At 43.8% G+C, this 22,530-nt stretch overlaps 1 protein-coding gene across 1 annotated transcript in view; it reads right to left on the reverse strand.

Annotated features, from left to right (window-relative positions):
* The window catches only part of LOC118503519 (potassium voltage-gated channel subfamily KQT member 1-like), a 127,350-nt gene that overhangs the window by 70,408 nt on the left and 34,412 nt on the right, over positions 1-22,530 (reverse strand). The window contains exons 3-4 of the mRNA XM_036036879.1: positions 12,719-13,591; positions 10,700-10,868 (exon numbers count right to left, since the gene is read on the reverse strand). Coding sequence (XP_035892772.1) covers positions 10,700-10,868; positions 12,719-13,301 — 752 coding nt within the window. The 5' untranslated portion in view covers positions 13,302-13,591. The remainder of the gene's footprint in view (positions 1-10,699; positions 10,869-12,718; positions 13,592-22,530) is intronic.

A 22,530-nucleotide genomic window follows, 5' to 3' on the forward strand; every position in this document is an offset into this window, starting at 1 on the left:
CAGGTCAGAACAATCCTTGCGGTATGGGGGTTTGCAGCCACCCGCCCGAAAGGTGCAGTTTTCGATGGATAAATAATGCACGAACATTAATGTGTGTGCCCTGTTGCTTCCGGTGCTTTTGTAGCTTCCCGGAACTTGGGGCTTACGAAGGTATTACCCGGGTAGGTTCCGCTGCGGAGGAGCGTCCATTTTGCAAAAAGCGATTTTAATTGGCTAGAAGGAATTTTTTGTTCATAGTTTTTCAACAATCTGTACTCAATAAGTATTTAAAATTAATAGAAAAATAATCATTTTTACAATTTTATTTTTTCAATTCGCAGTTAAGAGCCGAACTCCTTGTTTTACTCCAATTTTAATTATATCGCAAACCTTCTCAATCTTAATTTAAATCAAAATTAGTTAACAAAAACTCGTTGCATCCAGTCGTTAAATGCATTCTGCTCGCAAGAATCGAAGCCACAAACTCAGCCTAACTTTCCTCCCAATCTTCACGCGCAAAACCCGTCTGTTTGACGTCATGAAGGTTCAACTGGCCGTACTGACACCTGTAAGAACCACTCGTCACCATCGCACTTCACGTCACTGGGTTACCCTTCAAATCTTCAACACCCAACTCAACGCCGGTTTGATTTTCCTTTGCCTCACTACTGGAATGGAAAAGAGATCCCTGGTCGGCCGAGCGTAGCTCAGTCGTGACCAGCTGTGCTGGTGAGTACCGGCTAGTGGAGTACCTCACTCACACACACACACTTCTGCTTCGCTAGTCATAAGCGGAGCTCAGCTGGAAAATGATTGTCCCCGTTGTGCCCCGAATCGTGGCCCAGTGGCACACTCCCGGTCACTGGCAATCCATCATGTACTTACGTACCTGCTGTTTTCCATTTCTTCACACTCATGACCCACTCGGAGGGTGTGCAGTTGGTAGTTTGGATCGCAAATCCCAATGAGTGTTAAACAAAACTTGGACCTTGGCGGAATGGATTTCTTCGGTAAGAGTTTGACAGTAGGAGGTATTTGTTCTTGAATATCATATCATATATAAATTACTTTTGTAAAAGTTCAATCAATCTTCTGATGGGAAGATTGCTATAAATTTATGTTAAAGGTACAAAGGAAAGATTGAAGTAAAAGAGTAATATAATGTACCTACTTACGATACAGGAAGATTTTGAGTGCATCGGAAAATATGAGTATTATCACTTACCTAAAAAGAGATAAAGAAGAACGTCAATTAATTTATATTTTTGTAAGCATGCTAAACAAAATTTGATTTGGCCTAACTAAAAATCAGCTCTTTATGATTAAATCAATACTTAAAACTTTTCCTGTTCATTACTGACGATTTTTCCCTCAGAACTATCAACCTCCAAGCCTAAAACAATAACTCCAACAATTTATAACTATCATCGCTTGAAACGAACCCGTCAAAATCACAACCATGCCAGACATTTTCGGTCGAGGGTTCTTCAAAACCCCCAAAAGAAGCAATAAAGAATTGCGTCCCAACCGACCAGTGAGCTCTCATTGACTGGAGGAGACATTCGCTGCGTAAGTGTCGCACCGACTTATAAATTGTAACAGTTTATTGCACCCGCAGGACAGAACTGGCTACGCTGTTGCTCGCTTCTTCCGTAACAGTTCTGCTGCGCTACTCAAATGGAATTGCTACCACACCGGAACTGCGGTGCGTGTTACTTCCTTCTAGGACACTGCGACACTAAAGCTGGTAAAGATATAGCAAAATTATGCCAATAAAAGATTGGTGTGTGAAGAATTTCTGCTTCTTAAGGGTTTTATCATAAGAATAAGCAAGCTAGCCAGTAGCTTCTATGGAGCTAGTATCGATACGACGTGACGACTTTTACAAATCTCTCCAACTAATTCCATCCATTTCCTCCCTTCTTTCCATCACTTTTTGCTGCTTGCAAATGAGTTCAAACAAGATTTTCCACCTTTTCCTTGCGGACACTATTCGCCCACTGAACTATCGCTGACCGTTCCGCGTACAGCTAGCCTAGCCTTCTGGTCGAAGAAAGCTCGATTCATAAATATTCATACTGCCCGCGCCGTACCGGTATTAAATAGCGTCAAAGTCGGGAGCGCGGGAAACCATCGGTTCGATCGTTTGCACCAGCGGATCAACATATTTTATGCACAATCGACCACAAAATGTGCTTGGGAGAAAAATCTTCTTTTCGAAAAGGATAAAATTACAGCAAAAATAGGGAGAAAACAATATAAGGTGAGAAAGAAGCAAGGAAGCGCTAGGAAGCCAATCCACTTGACCAAGCACCTCGACGCGATAATCTCATTAAGCGTTGACTTAAGCTTCGCCCGAATATCGCAGGTCGCTTTTCAAGCGTTTAGTGGCTGTAAAAGGAAGCTGTCCTCTTGTAGCATCATCGAACTTTAGAAGGAGCTTCTCATTATCCTTCCACGAGCCATCGATAACTAATAAGCCACAAAAGGCCAACTGGCGCTTCGCATAATGCAGCTGCATTCACCCTTCTGATAGTTCCCAGTGTCTTATTTCCCACCCTTTATTCCCATTTTATCGTTCATGTATTACCTATCCACTTTAATGTAGCACAATTTATTTCCCATAAACAAAGCCTCACAATACCACAATTGGCTCCTGGTCCTGGTCTTTTCCGCAACTGAAAATGGGTGCTCTTATTTCATAACGTTGCGGTCAGATTGCGTATTGTGATCGGTGCAATGAACCGTACCCCAAAACCACGAAACAACCTCGAAATGGATTTTTTACGAGCTGTAAAATGTTATCATTACACACATTCGTTGTGATGCAGTTAAAAAGTAAAATTATTCCACCTACGTTGGACGAGTGGGCCTTTGTACTTTCTCTGGGTTTGCTGCTCCACCGTGGTTCACCGTGGTCGTAAAACATTTACAACCGGCTTTTGTGGCAAGCTTTTCGGGAAGCGAATTTTAACAATTTAATTGCATTTTATCGAGATGTATAAGAAAAGTATTTATCCTTCGGTAGAATTCACATTTTAGTAATAAATGTAGATTTAAGTTACATTGCTCGGTAGCAAACACAACGCCATGTTGCCTTCAAATGGAAAACACAAACCCCCCAAAAACAAGGGGGCCAATCGATAATCAAACTAAAAGCATCCTTATGTTACCAATCACCCGTATCACTATCACCAGCCTTCGACCAATTCGCAGAACGCTCCGAACATATCATTAGCCTGTTTCGGACAGCGAAACAGCCCGAAATGCACCACGACCATACCACACAACAGCCTGGTCCGCCCATCAAAAGCACAAATGCAACAGAGGATTACACTGCAACAATCGCAAACCCGCAATTGGTCAGGACAAAAGTTTGACTCTAATTTGGCATGAAATGCATTGAACTGGTGTATGATGATGATGCGCTTTTGTTTAGTTGGAAAGCATCTCAATGTTGTTGGAGGTTTTTTTTGGTTAAGAGGGCAAAACGGCCCAACAGGGGCGGTTCGCATTGTTTGATTAATTATGATAAAATAATTACAAATCAAATTTCAAAAGATAACCTCGTTTGTTTCATAAAGCTTTCTGTATGATATTCGCTAGTTTACGGCTTAATTTTCAACATCGAAATACCTGCCCGCCTTTGCCATTGATTTAGAGCGAACGTTTCACGAGCAGTTTCATCACGTTCGACGTTGGCAGCAATGTTTGGTACACACTTGAGGCGAACCAACTTCCAGGAATTGGCTGGTCACAACCATACCCAAACAGTGCCAGCCCTTTCCGACCACGAACGCCAACCACGAACGCCTATCCGGCTTGCCGCAAAACGAACAGAAAGGCCGTACGATGACAAAACCAACTGCTGCACCAGCAGCAGGCACAGACGACCTACCGACGGGCTCGTATCGTCATCCCAAAAACCCCAAAACATCCTACGTATCGGATGTATCAGTTCCACCGCCAGTTCCAGCTATGGGAAATTTGAAATCATCATAAAACAAGCATTGAACCACTGCAACCCCAAAACAACTGGGCGCCTCCATCGAGCCACGCTGCGAGTGAGAGAGAGAGAGAGAGAGCAAGCGAAACGCTCATCATAATAAAATGATGATCGCTGGCACGATTCGGCCTTCCCCGCCACGGGTTCTCGGTGTGATGCTCGAAATACCGATAAAACCACACACACAACCCGGTCGAGTCGGAAGGCTAGAATAGAAGCTGGTCGGCCATTCTCTGCCACAGTCCCAGATGAGTCCCGAACCGCCCGTACACCAGCAACCGACCGCAACCGCCGATCGGTCAGCCGGAAACGAACCGGAAGGAATCATATCAGCAAAAACCATTACCAGCACAATGTATGGCGAGTGGGTGAGAGAGCGAGAGAGCAAGCGAGCGAATGAGAGTGAGATGGCCCGGTGAATGGTGGATTGATTTCACGTTCGCATTGTCAACGTGATTAGCTTTTTGGGGTGGGCGACCAGGTGGACCGGGTGGCTCGGTAGGAATTATGCATGCAGCCCGGAAATGAAAGATTGTTTCAACAACTTTGACCAGTGATTGGGCGATATGCAAAACTAGTGCATTTATGATGGGTTCCTATCTGCGAGGGTGGGATTTCTGAAATCACCTAACAACCGTTTCGAAATTGTATTGCATTCCGATGTCCGGTGTCGATAGTCGGTACAATTAGCGGGTTGACGGTAGATTATCTTATCTTGATAACTCTCGTCAAGTGTTTTTTGCTTACTATGTTACGGGAAGATGCTTCCAGCATGAAAACAGTGAGTGATTTAAGAGTGATATAAAATTATAGCACAGTTAATAACCAATTTTAAAGCAAGCGATTGACAGAGCTCTGAGTCCGGATTGCTGCACACCTTTATCGCGAAATCGAGGTCTTCTTTCATGGAATCGTGTGTCGGAATATGTCCCATGTTCTGGCCTGGCAAGTCCACTGTTGAAGTAGGCTTAGAGAGGGATTTCTACAAGGTTCGGTTTATAGCCAGCACTTTAGTACTTGGGCATCGCAGATACTGCGATGTGATATAGAGTATATCTCCTCAAAAACAGTGATATCATAGGGTACTAAAGCCTTGGGACTCCTGTTATGTACCCGCTGAAATAATGCTGCACATGGCAACTTATTTTAGAGGACAATAAATGCTATGCGTGGTGTCATGGTTCTAGTTCTGGCTTCAGGACGTAAACTGTCGCCCCACGATCTCGTTTTTAGGCTCATAAGATCATACCTCAGGTGTGCTTTTGGGCGCTACGCCTTGTTGGGGATGGCGAGTTCTACACTATGATGATAAAGTCCGAATTTCTTGAAGATATGAACCTCATCAAAGAGTCTCAACATTGAGATGCCTCTAACGAACGTCTCTACCCTTATACGAGTGGTGAAACTGACGAGGGATATGGAGTTATTGACGTCCTCTTGGCACCAATCTCAAGCAAGGATGCATCCGCGTAGAAGGAAAGGCTTCAAGGTAACTCCAAATTTTAAGAAGCCACTTGGTGAGGGCTTAAGCAGCTGTAAGAACCCTTCGGTCAGTAGATAATCGACGTAGCTTTCGAAGTGTCGTCAGCTCAACCGAACCAGACTCTCACAACTATTGCCATAATTTTTTAACTTAAGATTCTCTATGAATCCACTCCCAAAGCTACCTTAAACTCCCTGTACAAAAGATACGGAATGACTTTAAATGTTAGGTAAAAATCTTGTGAATGGCTTTTTTCTATGCAGCGTAACATGCGGATGAAAGCAATTTTATTGTAAAGTTGTCCATTTATTTTTTTCCACCAATCGAATTGCCCCCTCCAATGCATCCGGGGCATCGTTTGTTCAATTGGCTGAAAACTGAAACGGTCAATTGCAACTCAACTGCTCGCCACACAGTTGCTCCCGTGCGCCGTAACTCTGGCACCTAACCGGGCACCATTAATTGAGATTCATTGCGTTCGATCCATCAGCTTTGGTCCGTTCCGAATACTAAATCCAGCCCGTATCCCGGACCATTACCGTAGTGCATCCTTCACGGAATTCCAGTACAATTTTACATCAGACGGCCGGTGCATGCACGACCGGTTGAGGTGTCATTCGATTTTATGCTGAAATTAATTCCACAACGTTTTCGCTTTCCAGACGCTTACCGTGTGGACTCTATTGTGTGTGGATGCAGCGAGCGTACTAAATCCTGCCCACAGAAGAAATGGCCTCGTTCCCTCGAGGTTGCACGCGTGCTAAAATATTTACCATTTCTCAAATGGCGTTCATTAAACAGCGATTAATTTAATTAATCCAATATTGCATCCGGTACGGCCAACGCCAACGCACACACAGACCAACAGGCGAGGTAAAGGTTAAGCGTAATGGCCGCTGTGTAAGCCTTTGTCGAACCGTACGCACGTCGAGACTTTACGGATCCGGAACGGGTTGAATAATTTAAATTGCTTTCCATACGTATCTGCGCCGTAGGCCCCGGGTACCTGCCCGGGATGCAGTTTTGCCCCCATATCGCAAGGCAAGCTCACACAATCCCAAAAACCCCATTTAGCATATTTCAGCAGAAATAATTTGCATGTGACGAAAGAAGGAATTATTGATCAAACGAATAATTTCCCCCGTCTTGCTCGTGCTGTGACGTGCTGGATACAGGGCACAGATCGGAAGTGAAACACACGGCATTACGAATAGCCGGGAGCGGATGGAACTGTCTGCGAAGGGCTGGTTAATACCAGGGGATAACAATATTTTTTTACGAAATCGACATGCTGTCAGTAAAAGCGCACATCGAAGGGAATCCATTTTTCATCACGTCTCGCAATTAAATTACGCATTTTCATCGGTTTGGATTTATTTATCAAAACCCAGCCTGCCCGTATGCTTAAACTTCACCATAATCTCGGCGAAAGGAAAAAACAGTGCACCCAGAAAGAAAGTGATTAAATGTGCCAGATGGGATCTAGTCGAAAAACTTCTTCTCACTGACCTCACGGCGTTTTCTCTCTCTCTCTCTATCTTGCTTCGGGGCCATTGGGAAATTTATTCGTAAACAAAAGACCACAAAACAGCGCCCCCCGAAAAACACCGTCACCTGCGCGACAAACGTGGTTGATGTTTGCTGTTTTATGGTGCCACATTACAACAGACATTTCTAACCCACGGGCCAGCATAAAGCATTCCGTGGCCCAGGCGCTCACTCTCTCACTCCAATCCACCGGCTGGGTTGGCCATCATAAAACGAGAAACAGAAATAAAGCCACCGAAACATTCAAACTTGTTCTCTGTCCCCAAAAAAGTAAACAAAAAAAATCGTTGCCATTTCTTAGGGAACGTTGGCGTGACAATTATTCATATCCATGTGACCCAATTACCGCTTTCCCTTTGCTGAGACTCACTCCCCACGCAACCTCTTACCGCGAATCGGAGTGCCGGAAACCGAACAGGGTACATTTCCGTTACCGCCACACACACACACACACACACACGCCGAAGGACAACGAGTATCGTTTGTGTTTTGTTTTTCCGTGATGCATGTTTCATTTTCTTTTTCAGGCTTTTTTTTTTCGTGTTTAGCCATCATCAGGTGCCGAAACAAAACACACACACACACACACCGTACACACATGATAGAACAAATATGGTGAACTCACTCCGCTCGCACCTGTGCTGTTGCTTTCCGACCTGCAATCGGTCGGTCGGTTATAATTTTCACTTATGCATTTCTAATGCGTCATCAAGGCTTGCTGGTTGTGGTGATGATGGTGGTGGTGGTGGTGAATGAGGCCAAACTGGTTGTATGCGCGAGGACAGACAGACAATGATGGTGTCGGCGCGTTTTATTGTGATCAAAAGGTTTATTTTGGGTTTCGCATTTGAATTTGTTGTTGCTATAATTAAAGGAGTTTTATTTAACAGGGTTTTCGGCATTAAAAAGAGTAGGATGGCGTATTAGGAATTTTCTGCCTACAGTTATAGACGCAAGACATACGGCCAGGTTTTTTAATAAAGCGTTATAAACAACTAGGACTCAACCAATTTCGATTTGACCACTTTAGATCATTTTATAAGTGATTCCGGGGCGATTCGATGACCAACGCGATAGCGGCGCCGATCTACACACGGCAGGACGGGGGTTCTTATATTATGCAGACTACGCACCTTTCGAGGCAGACCCTGATGCCTGCTTATTGGCACGTTCTTAAAAATTGGGTAGAAAAGAACGTCTAAGAGTCGGACTGAATCGATCGGCTTCTTATCGAATTGTGAAGTTCTGTCCATTCTCAAATAGAAAGCTGAGCTTTTTGTAGAATCTTTGTAAAATGGAATGTTACATTTACAAATAGAAGAAGCTTATGCTCACAATGTCGTTTGCACCAAAAATATCAGATGATTTGAGAACGTTTTGGGCACACGGGCGGTCCGCAACTCTGAGTAAGCCAAGTATAAGCGGAGTAAAGGAATGTTCCAAGCAATAATCTACAAGTTGACATAAACAGTCCTTCAATTTTAAGCAGCCTTATTGGCATACATACTCTTAGTCTATACTATAGTGAGTCAAGCAATATGGCCAGGTCGTTCCTACCGAATAAAAAATAAAGTTATAAAAAAATAAATACATACAGGTTTTTATTTATATTTTATAATTGGACTGATGGCCAATGCGACGAAGACGAAATACCTGCTTGCCGGAGGCTCTGATCGTGATAGAGCCCGAGTGGGAAGGAGCGTGTTAGTCGATGGCGACACCGTCGAGGTGTTAGAGGAGTTCTGCTATCTTGGGACTGTTGTTACGTCGGATAACGATACCAGCAGCGAAATCCGGAGACGCATTGTGCTGGAGAATCGTGCCTACTACGGCCTTCACCGTCTGCTGAGATCCAGAAGACTTCGAGACGTGAGATCTATCGCACACTGATTCGCCCGGAGGTCCTATATGGCCACGAGTCTTGGACCATCCGAGCGGAGGATGCAGGATGAGTGTTGCTGAGCTATACGGCGAACCGGACATCCTGACGGTGGCGAAGACCGGCAGGATACGATTACTGGGGCATGTTATGAGGATGCCGGACTCATGCCCCGCCAAGAAGGTATACGTCAGCGACCCACAGGCACGGCACGAGGCGTCGGGGAGCACAGCGAATTCGTTGGCTGGATCAGGTGAAGGGAGACCTGTCGGAGATCGGGAGCCTACATGGATGGGAAGCTGCAGCCAGGGATCGAGTTTCCTAGAAATCTATTGTTGACCGGGCCATGTCATGACGACGTGCTCTTTAAAAGAGTAGGCTTGCTTGATGATGATGATGAGGTTTTTATTGGAGATTTAAAATTCTAAGATTAAATATAAAGGGACTGAACCAGAGTTCCAGAACTGAGAAACAAAAAACACTTGTAAAGACTCAATTTTTTTAAGTCGTTTCGATCTGAGCAACATTTCTCGACGTTTCTAAAGGAAACGCTTGGGTTAAGCTTTCAAACATAATATAGCAAACTTTTTCCAATTCTACTTCGAAAAACCCTGCAAAGAAAAGTCTCGTAAGATTCTGGAAACGATTTCCAGCTCGTAACATGCTCGTAAAGCATCCAGAAACATAAATCACGCTTTGCGTTTTAGATTTAAAGACACCAGACATCGGAGCTGGCTTAACACAAACAGCTCTATTTAATTAATGGAAAACACACTCAGACGCTTTACCGGAAAATAAAGATTATGTACCTTGAGAAAGTGTGTGAGGGGGAGAGAGAGAGAGAGAGAGAGAAAGAGGGCGATCGAAGTGCAATCAAAGTTGCAGGAAACATCATGCTTACCCACACCTGGCATCTAGTGCACTTGGCCTTCAATCGGGGGCAAAAACCCCCCCATCGGTCGCCAGGATATATTGCAAATTGATGTGAATCGAATCCCTCCGCCTGTGGTAATTAAGGAAAATGTGTGCCCACATACACACACGAGTACAAACGAAAGCCAGGGACAAACGGAACCGTATTCGTTCGTTTGTTTTGCTTTGCAGATTCAACTGGTGATTCTCGGTCGACCGTTCACCCGAACGATTGGACCGATGTTGCAGGATTATTATTACTGCACTCGTATGCTGCCGCCGGAACGCTTGAACGCTTTCTCGAATGGTACACATATAACATTCCCTTTTTCCTCTCTCCCTCTCCCTCTCTCTCCTCCCCAGCCACAGGGGAGTTAACATGCAACTTTGGAGCTGGAAGTTTATTTCACCCATTGCTGCCGGAGTCCTCGGTCAGCCGAACTTCATTGAACTCTGCCGGGCAGCTCTGTACGCTCAGCACGCAGACACGCGCAACATCGAACGCTGTTTCGATTTCCATTTTCCCTGCGTGGGGCGGGTTTTCGGTAAATATTTAAATCAATCGATAAAATGCACACTGGAACACTGAAGGGGGTGGAGGGGTGAAGAAGGTGGCTCGGGGTCGGGAAACGCGTTCGTACAATTACAATTACATTCCCCTGTGTCGCAGCAATTGAAAACGATATCGAGTCAGAACTGGGTTAGGGAAATGCAAGGAACGACGACAGTGCGATGGTTCCTTTTTCCCTTTGATAGCTCACACACACACACACACTTACGCATGCAGGACTTATTGGGAACAGCACCAATCCAGCATGTGGTAGTAGTGGTTTAATTGAATTTCTTTTGCTTTGTCCCAACCCCAAATTCACATTCAACCGGGCATACTTACACAGAGACATGGTACACAAAGCACTTGTAGCCGGCCGGACGCTCGAGGAAGTTGTACACCTGGCCCTGGAAAGTTGCCCGTCCGGCATGTCGCCGCTGGGCCTTTACATAGCTGCGGGTCGCTTCGCCCCACTCCTGCGGTCCGCCCCGGTCGACCGATAGCTGCAGCCCTGCGGAAGCAACAGGTATTCCCCGTGCATTTGGTGCAAGAAGGAAAAGCAAGCGATTAGACATCCATAGCAACGGGTTCGGTTGGTTACCGGTGAGTTATTTATTAAGCGAGAGAGAGAGTGTGCGAGCGAGACCGAACTGAGAGTTAAGATTCAATGTTGGCTTTGAGTTAAATATTTTAGAATGCACTTAGCAACGGGCTAAGGTGCATGGGTAAGATGACTTACCGGTTGCGTGAAGCAACAACTAACTACTCGTACATAAATCATGCTCGATCAGCATGCACTGAGCTTGGGGGAGATGAGCATTATTTAAGGGGTTTCCCTTATTTTGCATTATTTTTATCCTCTTATCATCTTTACTTTCTCGTACTGTTGATTGGAATGGGCCCTCTCTCTCTTCCACAGTGCATTTGTTTGCGTTTCATATTCAAAACCATCATCCACTCGTTATCACTTTTTTGGTGGTGGAAAATTTGCTGGCCAAATTGCCCTTCCACTGAATGTTGTCGACCGTGTCACTCGGTCGGCCATTTTTGTTTACTTTCAATTTCAGCCTGATAGCGAAAACGGGGGCCAAACTTTTCGGAACGGTCTGTTGGAACTGTTCCGATGTTCGGTTTCCGGTTGCTTACTTGACCGTACCGTTGAACCGGGGGAAGATTGATTTAAATCGATAAAATGCGTTGTTGCGCTTGTTGTTTCTGTGAAGTGTGGGAAGGAACATTTATTTTTCTACAGTATTATATTGTATTCATCAATGTTCATTTCTGTTTCCTGGTGAATTCCAACGTGCAGAGGCTTACTGTGTTATTGTTTTCAGCTTCACCTTTCATGACTTTTGTATGTTTTTTCAAGTTATTGATTATTGTTAATTTCTTTTATATTGTTTTTTGACTTTTTTGAGAATCTGAGTTTCGTTCATAAATGTTACGATTTATGGTCCTGTGTTTTCCATTCATTCTTCAGCATTTTCTTGTTATCTTTTTCTTGTTTTATACTCTGTTCAACACTTGTTTTTTCTTCTTTAGTCGATTTCATCGTTCTCTGCTCCGTTTGTATGATATGTATGGATGCATCTGAGTTATGTTTTAACATTTTTTATGTTTTCTTATAATATTTACAAAATTATTTTAGTAGTTGGATTGTTTACGTAGCAATCTCCTGCTTTTTTCAGGGCTTTTTTACATGGACTTTATTGCTGTTGTGCTCACTGTTTACCAAATTACATTTTTCGTTATCGTTATATAGTTTTGAACTTGTAGATCAAGCTTTCGATAAGTTTTATAGCAAATCAGCTGTTCCGAATGCTTTTAATTTCTAAATTTCTTAGCTCAAAATTTCAATCAACCAGTATGAGGTAACTCATTCTTCGGAAACGCACATCAAACCTGACACTTCATTTCAACAATCAATTAGCTGCTCTAAGCTCACGCTCTTTGGCATCGCTCAACCATGACTAGAAGCAAGTTTCCATCGATTCGAACACAACTTCATTTCGAACCCAAATGCATCCCACAGCACGAGACTTTCCAATTTTCGGCTAGCCGATTTCCATTCAATGCACTCGATTGCCAATCCTACCTAGCAGTCAAGCAAGCCGGCAACCCGAGCAAAACTCGAATGGAATCACCGTCGAGTGCCAAGCTACCCTGCTAACAGCTCGTTATTTCGCTTTTTAGCGTTTGCAAGGAGCCGGAAAATTGCCCCACTTTAAGGCACGCTCTCTAGCCCTGTGCAGCGGAACGAATCGAATTGAGCGGAAATCTCAACCCAAACGCCAATTCCGACCCGGTGAAAAACTGCGCACCCACTCTCGCCCGGTCCCCACTTGCACACGTCTCACTTACCGATAGCATTCAAGGACGTCTGTTCGCCGGACGCCACCATCGCAGCCGTGGCCGTTGACTTGCGCTTGAAGTTTTTCTGCCTCATCGCCGCATGCCCACCGCCACCCGCCATCTCGACGATCGTTACCGCGGGCGAGTTGGTGAGCAACTTTCCACCGACCGCCCCATACATCAGCTGCTCGTTGAACGCGATCCCAAGCTCCTCCAACCGGTCACTGCCATCGCCGAAGCTCCCAACACCGGGACTGATGCCACCGGCGTTCACCGTGCCCGTGCCACCATTCACCGCACCGACATTCCCCCCCACCAGCATCCGGCCGCCCGGCGTTAGCTGACCGGCGAGCGGCCCACTAGCGTAGCTACCGTAACTGCCGCAGAGAGCGCCTCCACTGCCGCTGATCACCTGCACCGAGGCGGTCCGATCGTGCAGCAGATTCTCGGACTCGTCCAGCGCCATCAGCTCCGTAATTTCGCCGCCCTCGCTCATGAAGGACGCGGACTGGGCGTGGGAGGCCAGGTAACTGAGCCGGGGCGACCGGTTGATGTTTTCCGCCAGCGTCGGTATGCGGTGGTGCTTCGCCATTTTCACCGCGCCCCCGACCGTTGCGGTGCCCTTTGATCTGCGCGTCTCGGAGGCGGGTGGCCTGCGCCTCGCCGTCTCTGCCGTCGCTCCACCGTTAATGATTGGGCCCGGGGGTATGGTGCACCTGAACTTCACGCGGAGCCCACGGTGCCACTGCTGCTGGAAGGACCGAACGCGCCGAACATCGGCTTAAAGCTGCCGGAATCGTTTGATCCCGGGCGCGGTTTCGGAGCAGTCGGGTGGACCACTTCGCGATGGATGCATTTTGTGGGGTTGCAACTAAAAGAAGGCTGCAATGAGAATGAAGCAAAAAACAGGGATAAGAGATTAGCAAGCTGTCAGGGCTTTGATTTCATTAGTTCCCAGGAAGTGAGCAACATACATCGATCAGAATGCGAATGAACAGCTCAAACGAATGCATCCATAATTACAAAAGTAAAAATTAATTATTTGTGCACCGAAAGGGTCTGAGTGTGTGTGTGTGTGTGTGTGTGTGTGTGTGTGTGTGTGTGTTTCCAGCATTTCCGAAAATAAGTCGATAAATTATTGACATTCCCTTTGATGTTGATTAATAGCGCATCTGATAGCTTCCAATCATGCTAATGGGTGGTGAAAGGGTTCGATTCGATTATGGCTCCTGCGCCTGTGTGTGTATCCCGCAATGAGGACATGTGTTTCATTAAAATGAGGACAAACTGTACATGTTGCTGCTTTTATTCATCAAACGTATAAGGATTATCAATGTTATTTTTTGACAATTGATTTATTTTTTTTTTTTTTTATTCATAAAGAACGGCCTGGCCGTATTGCTGATTTTATTGACAATTGATTTATTTCTGTATTATAAAATATGATTCAAACTTTAATACGAACTTATTATTATTCATAAATAATAAAAATAACTTATTTTTCATTCAAGAAAAGAGCAACGAACAGCGCACAGGAAAAGCGGTATCCCTTCTCAGAGGAAGCATCCGCTAAAGCGTTTTATAGCACACTGCTGATTCGGCTACTCTCTCACAGGTGGCGCTAGTAGCAATCGATGCGTTTCTCTCCATAAAGACGATTCTTTTCATTTATTTGCGATTAAATCGAAGAGTTTTTATGTCCTTTCATTAAAAAACCCGTACAATTTACACGAAACCTTTTTCAACAAAAAAGGTTGATCAATGATTAACTCTTAAAAATGGTAATACTTTCCAATTCACACCCATGACACAAAATTCGAACGAAACCTTTCCACGAAGGATTTAGCATTATGAAACAAATTAGTTTTTATAGAATTCGGAGAAAAAGAAGGGCTTCGATGAGCACATCGAAGCACATGCACATCTACATGGCACGTTGTTCTCAGAACAGCTCAGTTGATATGGTTCCGAACCGATGGACCAATGGACAAATGTTCATGGAATCGATTCCATACCACAAAGCCTTTCCGAATTTACGAGAGAAAACTGCATTTTTCTGATCGTTTGTGAGCTTATTTGAACAATTTTACATAACTCTTTGTACAAATGGTGCTGTTGATAAAATTCTATAAAATTCATCACTGATTTCTTCATTCCGTTTGACGACAAATACACATAGGCAATCCCCTTGAAACATTTTTATTCAAAAGAATTGCTCTTTACTGCATAGAATTCCTTCCGGAACCTCGAGAATCACCATTTTCGGAATCTTACAAATCCTTTTAATTAAATGCACTCCTTCAGGATGCTCCAAACGCTCCCAAAAACTACAGCACCACTCATGGCACCAGACCACAAATCATTCCGAACTTCCTCCCAATCTCAACCAGCAATCTGTTTCCGGACGGAGCGTTTGCCTTAAGAAGACACTCCAAACCAAACACACCGCCCTTTCTTCTGGCGTAATGATGCAGAAGTTACTACGGTCGACGAGGTCAAGGATGCAATCAGTCGACACTTTGCGAATGGTGTGCCTTTTGCCGGTTTGGGCGAAACGGAAAACTGGAAGGCTGGAGTTCATCAACGCCATTTTTGCAACATCGATTTACTGCATTCATTATGCATGTTTGCTTGCTGCTTGGAATTGAATGCAGCGTTGCAGAATTGCATTTTACTATCGTTTTATTACTAAATATTTACTGCAACTAAAAAAACGAGATGTTTTCGCAGCAACTCCACCATTTTGTACATCCACGAGTGGAATCACTCCAATAAATCACCAGCGCTCCCTCTTGTGAGATCAAACACAGTGGCACAGGTTAAGGGGTAACAAATCACCTTTCGCGAATGCACCGCGATATGCACGTATAATGCACATCAAGGTAAAGGCATCGAGTTAAGCAGACTAGCATGTGTAAGCGATCAAGAGGGGTTAATGCGCCTCGCACTGCTACACTGTACAAAAATGTGCAACGACCGGAAGTTCGCTGTGGTTTTCTTACTGCCGCGTGCCACCATTGAACGGTGAAATGGGCCAGAGAATAAATCACTTCACAGCTCAACCCGTCATAATGTTCGTTCTGCCCGATGCCTCGCAGCACATTCTTGGATGCAAATTGCTTCACCACCAGCGCTGACTTCTTGGAACGCTTTGGCCGAACGCCGGCTTGGGACTGGAAAGAATACAGGGGAAGGCGCAAAGGGGAAAAAATAATTTTCACAAAAACTTCACACCGGATGTTCCATGTCGGAAGAAAAAATCTTGCTGCAAACAACGACGTTTCCTCCTTTGCTCCTCCTAGGGTAAAAGCTCCTCTTATTGTTGGCCCACCGCTATCGCTTCCCAGCTTGCATAAAAATGGATGACAACATTTGTTGATGATCATAACCGATGGTTTCCTGGTTGATGATGATGGTGATGGGGATGCTGATGAGATTGTTATGGTTTCCTCCGGTCCATACTTTTCAAACCGACCACAAATCGGATGTTCGCATGCATGAACGTACACGAATGGGGCCTAGCCTAGCTAGCTTCCGGTAGCTACCACCATGTGCTTGCGCAAAGTTCAACATGGAACATGAATTTTCGGAAACTGTTGTTGGGAATAACAAAAGTGCAGGGTGGAAATTTGCGGAACAATTTCCACACAACCACCACCAGCAGGAACATTATTGTGCCCGGACAAACACGATGTGCAAGTGATTTGTCAGCTGGTTTTTTTTGGATGTAACGGATTGTGACACGCTTTTATGGGGTTTCGAGTGCAACGGGTGCATAGAAAAGCAAAGAATGCATATCGAGTGGGAACGGGAAAATGATGATTGAGCATATTAGATAATTAAACAACTAGTAAACATCAATCATCCATGGGCGTCTTTATCGAATTTATGGATTTATCCATTTTAATACGTTTTTATTCCGTCTTCAATGAGTGGGAGCATACACAGTGATGTACATTAAAATAAGACCATATTTATGGCATAAGACCCATTTTCAAATAACTACTTTAAATGCTTTTACCAGGTGATAATCCTACCAAAATTTGGAAGCATTGAATAATACTCTAAATCGATTCCTTGATTGATCCAATTATTGGATCGTTTTAATAAAATTTTTACTTAATTTTTCATTTCTTTTTTTTTGGGTGGCCTTATTGTATTGACCGGCACTGTATATTCAGGACATTCGTTATTTTTGTGTTATTTAACATTATTTTCTAAAAATTTTAGTTTTCATACTTTTTTTATTATCATAAATTCCTCGACCATAAATATAAAGACCAACTAATTTCTTAAATGATACGGTCAGAAACATAAAAAAGCCGAAACAGTCAGACCCGGCGTTTGTTTAACTAAGAGCACAGGATTTGCTAGAAAGGTGTGATTTGTCATTTATATTCTACTTAAGCACGATTTGCTAAATGTCTTTGTGAAAACTAAAAATTCTTCATTATGATAATTTTCTCACGATCAATCGGTGAAATTGATGAATTCATTCACTACCAGCTACTATTATTCATCCTTGGTGTAATGCGCGTTGCCTAACAGCAGGCGCAACTAGATTAGATTCAAATGTTGTTTCAGTAAAATAAGTATTAAGTTTATGCCTAAAAGAACGATCAAAACGTTTTTCTTTCTATAAAAATAAAGTTTCTCGAGGTCAAATGGTCGACTTTCTGTTACTAATTGTATACCCACGCTAAGCCGTTAGTCGTTTAGTGGCAACTTTCGTTTTTTTTTCCCATAACTTCCTTCTAATCACCAACCCAGCTGGCTTAAACTGTTCTTTTCCAACTCGCGTCACAAGCTTACTAGGGTCGTTTTTTATCCTGCTGTCCAACCGATCCTCCCAACAGCGCACGAGTACGTGAAGCAATTTTTCTTCATTCACTGCAAACGCTTACCGAGTCGCCGACTCCCAGCTGATCTACTCGCACGGACGATACAACAAAAAAAAAAGAAATCCTTCGTCCACAACGGCCTATCCCAACTGTGCGGAAAAGAAAGCTACCTCATACAACTGAAAGCCGTACAATTAATCATCCTCGAGTAGAGCATGGGGCATGCTCGAAACCGTGTGGCCTGCCTGTGTCCGTACTTTTCTTGCTGCACGATTACGCTGCCTATCCTAAGACCTTGGGCAACAGTAGCAGCCGCAAAAAAGAGCATCCCATTCTCTCCCATTGTACACCGTAAAGGGGCATAACCATACCGGCAGAAGAATGGCGTCTTCACCCTGTACGGTGCTGCGGGTGTGAATCGGCCAACGCGCAACATGTGCGTGGCTCGTGCTGTTCCATTGTTGCTGCTTCTGCCGGTTTGTTAGTTTTATCTTTTCTTCGCTCCCGATGGCTTTCCTTCATTCCATTTTGCTTAATCATGGCCGCATATTTATGGCCTAATGTTTATTTCTATTGTTTTGCCTTCGGGAAACCTACTCGGGGTTCGGTCGTTTTTTTTTTTTTGTATCATCACCACCCTCACATCAGCACCATCATTTTCTATCAACGTCTTCGTATCAACAGCTGGTTTTGCCGGAGCTTTCGCAGCACACTAAACCTGCGGGCGAACGCCGGAGCCAATACTGTCGCTAGAATTGTAAATTTTCATACCCTGTCGGCTTAGTGGCTGTGGCTTTCGATACGGTTACGTGCAGCCTGGAATCGGTTTTGCTGAGAAAATAAAGGAGTGTGCGAGGCACATAACTCTCGTCCCGGACAAAGCGGTACAAGGTGACTAGAAAAATGCCACAAACTACAAAAAAAATAGGGGGGAAAATGATACGATGACGAACAATTGCGTATGTGTTACGTTTCTTATTCTTCCGTGTCATTGCTATAAATGAAAGGGAGCTCTGTTCATACAAAAGAATAAAAATGAGGTTGAATCACAGCCACAAGTTTTTTTTACTAACCATAAAAAACAGATATTATAATTATTAGATTTATTTGTAGAGTCTTTGGGACTTTGAGACCTTACACGCCTCTTTCATGATAAAAGAGCAGTTCAGTGTCCCGTAAGCAACGTATTACATTTTCCACTTCAAAGGGCCATAACATATAAATCCTTGAAGCATTTTTTTTAAGATGAGATGATTTGATAAGTATTACGATACAGCCAACGAATGCTAACAACACATTCATCGTGATAAACGAAGCGAAATGGCTCAAGATGCAAGCAGAAAATTCATCCTCAATTTGAAATAAACACTCGGCGAATAAACTGCTATAATATTAGTTTTACGGCATTGTCCTTCTCCAAGCAAGCCATATATGTGTTTGTCGCATTAAAAGGAAAAAATCCATTCATTTTAAATAGATATGGAGCGGCCCGAAGGTAAATGCGACAGCGGCGCCGGTCTTCACACGGCAGGACCGGGGTTCATATCCCATCCGGACCGTTCCTCCGTGGTGAGGACTGACTATCCAACTACGTGGTATCATTAAGTCTAGTAAGCCAGTAATGGAAGGCATGACCTAAGAGGTCATGAGGTAAAGAAAGAAGAAGAAGAAGAAGATATTAAATAGCTCACTTTTTATAGCATCGTTTTTATATTTTATTTGCTATGTATCAAATATATTTGTTTCTGATTGGAAGCTTATATATCACGTTATAATTATGGCTTGGAGGCATTATTTTTCAATCAGTTTTTTTAGCATGCTATTTTACACACTAAGCTCTCAACAAGGCCAAGAAGAAGATTTGAAAGCGATCGACTGCTTAGTGAACATCTTGCTATAATTTTTTATAACACCGATTCATTACGTACTAACAGAAAGTCGGCAACAATCATAGTTTAAGCACATAACCCTTAACCTCGATTTGCCTCATTTTCAAAGCATTGTTGTGAAATTTAGTTTCAACAAACCAATTTTTCAATAATTATAATGAAATATATTAATTTTCTAAGCTAAAACAATCATTTCATCAACTTCTAATGTACATTTCATGCTTCTACTGAGCCTCACAAACTCCAAGCAACTGGCTGCCAAATCCGTTTCATTTAATTTCATTACCCATTCAGATCGACCGACCACTAAACAAGCTCACCGTCCATAATTAAGAGCTGCTCTGTAAAATTAAGCACAAAAACGGTATTAAATTAACCACTGTGACCAACTGACTAGTACGCTTCACTTCAAGCTATTCCCCGTAGGATTGTTTTTTTGCTGAGCTTCTTCCTGTCACGCATAACCTCACCGCCAAGAAATCCCCGTGCCCCGTTTCTTGCTTTGTTTTACCAAGCCGTGCAAATAACCGTACCCCCAACGGTGTCCGGGGAACCGATTGTACCATCCTTGCCCGCGGCTGCCGGCGTTTGGAGATGTTGGATTAGAAAGGCAACGAGCAACAATTGCGAGATTTTCGAGGCACCACCTCTTGGTTTTCTGGTTTTACTGCCCTGGAAATGTCGTTTCAAACGAAACATAAATCAACAAGAAAACCCTGCCGCAAAAACAAGCTGCTCCTCTGGCTGGCGGTAATGAGATTAATAATCCAGCCATCCCACTTTTTTTTTTTCGCGCTGGTTGGTTTTTTTTTTTGTGCGCATAATTTTAAAGTGCCTGACAGTTGACCTATTTTGAGTATGGCTTAGCGCGCTGTGGGAGTTTACAATTTGAAGATTAAGTAAAATGGCGCTTTGTGTGTAAAGGAAGCTTTAGCGAATTTCATGGAATTATTTGGATTTAGATCTAAAAGACGATTAAAAAATTGAATTATTTTTTTGCCAATTTTTTAAAACTTTGTATTAGAAAAGTAAAAATACAATCTTGCATGCTTTTGAGCGTGTTTCTAGATCAAATCAAGTCACAAACCCCAGGAGATGAAACTTTGCTTCGCTGGATCTTATTTCAATTCTTCCATCCAATGAAAGAGGATCTTCTGCCTGTAGACTATCTTGCACTTGCACATTTCAAACTGTTGCACCTGCAGCGAGGATGCCCTACAAGACGGTCGCTCCTGCCAGCCTTGTACCCTTCCTTCACGCCCACTCAACCAAGGATGATCTTTGCCCGAAAATCTTCCATGTCGGCCTCCTGCGAACAACCATTACCAACAGGACGCACGGGAGAAAAGGTGAAATTGATTTTCATCAACCCGCTGAGAGCCACCCGTCGCCGTGGCAGAAGTATGCATAAATCGCCATCAGTGAAACGAATCGCCCACAGCACACACGCGAACGCTCGCAATAAGAGCAAAATCCTATCAGATCCTCAGACATCCGGGCCGACCGGTGCCGATACACGAACACCGTTGTTTTGCTTCGCTGTTCCCACCGTGCAGGCCCGTGAGCGATGGGAAGCGCGGCAGGAGACATTTGCTGCAAATTAATTAGAACATAATTGGATATCAGTTCCACGCGCGATCAGTTAGGTGGCCCTACAGCTACCCCCGGAGGTAACCGGGGCGTGTGACCGTGGTGGTTTAAGGATATCGGTTTCATCAAACACAACCGCAGAATCGAATAACTGATACGCACCGTTCACACCATACTGTGTATTTACGATGATAACCAACTTGCCGTCGTCGTCGTCGGGCCTTTAATCAATGTTTTCGGATACGTGGCTATTGACGGCATTCAGGGTCACGCTCCCAGGGTCGTTCGATGACGGTTTTTCGGGGAAAGTGTGTGTGCCTCGTGCTATTGTTGTTAATAAAGGGGCGAATCGAATTTCATACGCTCGTTATTGTTATTGGCTCTTGATCGTTGATTGCGAGCATTAGTGCTTGATAGCGGATAAAACAATTATTTTAAATAGAAGTTCAATCAACAATAATACGCTGATGTCTCGTACCCGGTATAGCATCTTTAAGACGCTGATAAGCTTATCGACGTGATCTAAACCTTCCCCGTGTGTGAGACACAGCTCAATTTCATGCCTATTTTAGACACTCGTCCAAATAAACATTCACCCATCTGTATCTTGTTACTCACTAATCTGCTTCGAAAAGTGTAACATGCCACAAACAAGCTGCATCCGAACATGATCCTCGCAATGGGAGAGAGAATGTGGAGGTGGATGAAAAAAACAACACCGGAAATACACTCAACAAGTCGACTTGCATGAAGATGCCATCTCCCGCTCAAGAACGTTCCCCGTTCGTCGTCCATCAACATTCCACAAACATCGCATCGCATCTATTCTATTTCTGCTCCTCGCACTAATGAGCTGATCCAACACGCCATGCGAGTGCCTGTTGTTTGCTGGCTGTCTGTCCCATTCTACAAACCCGCACAACAACAACACCACCACCGTGTTTCTGTGTGTTTTGTTTGCATTTCAATTTCGCCTTCGTCCTCGCTGGATGCCGTAAACGGTGTTTGCATGGGAATGACAGGCGTATGGGTAACTTAATTTTCTTCATGACTGAGATAACAAGCTACGACTGGCATAACATATCACCGATCCGATGGATAAGTTCGTCAGAAGTCGATTTGCTGTGAGTATTGCTGAGTCGTACAAGAAAAGAACAACACATAATGTAAATGGATACTTCATCAAGTGAATAAAGGTGTAGTATTTCGCAAATTCTTTTGGTGTAGAATTCTTTACGTTCATTGTTTTAAATTCCTCATTACCAATCAGCCATGGAGCGTGCATCGCTACTGTTGGAGAAGATCGATCCATTTGCGCCTAACGATAGGCAATATTCTACACAAAGAATATTTGGAGGACGTTTAGATAAGATTAAAATAGGTATGATAAATAGTAAAAACATTCTAACGAAAACTTGTATCAACTAAAACGGACGAGTTCTACTATTTCAGAAGCTACTATTTCAGATGCTACGCGAGTTGCCTATTTTAAGGCGCTATA

Source organism: Anopheles stephensi, chromosome 2 (assembly GCF_013141755.1).
Source record: "Anopheles stephensi strain Indian chromosome 2, UCI_ANSTEP_V1.0, whole genome shotgun sequence".
NCBI lineage: Eukaryota > Metazoa > Arthropoda > Insecta > Diptera > Culicidae > Anopheles > Anopheles stephensi.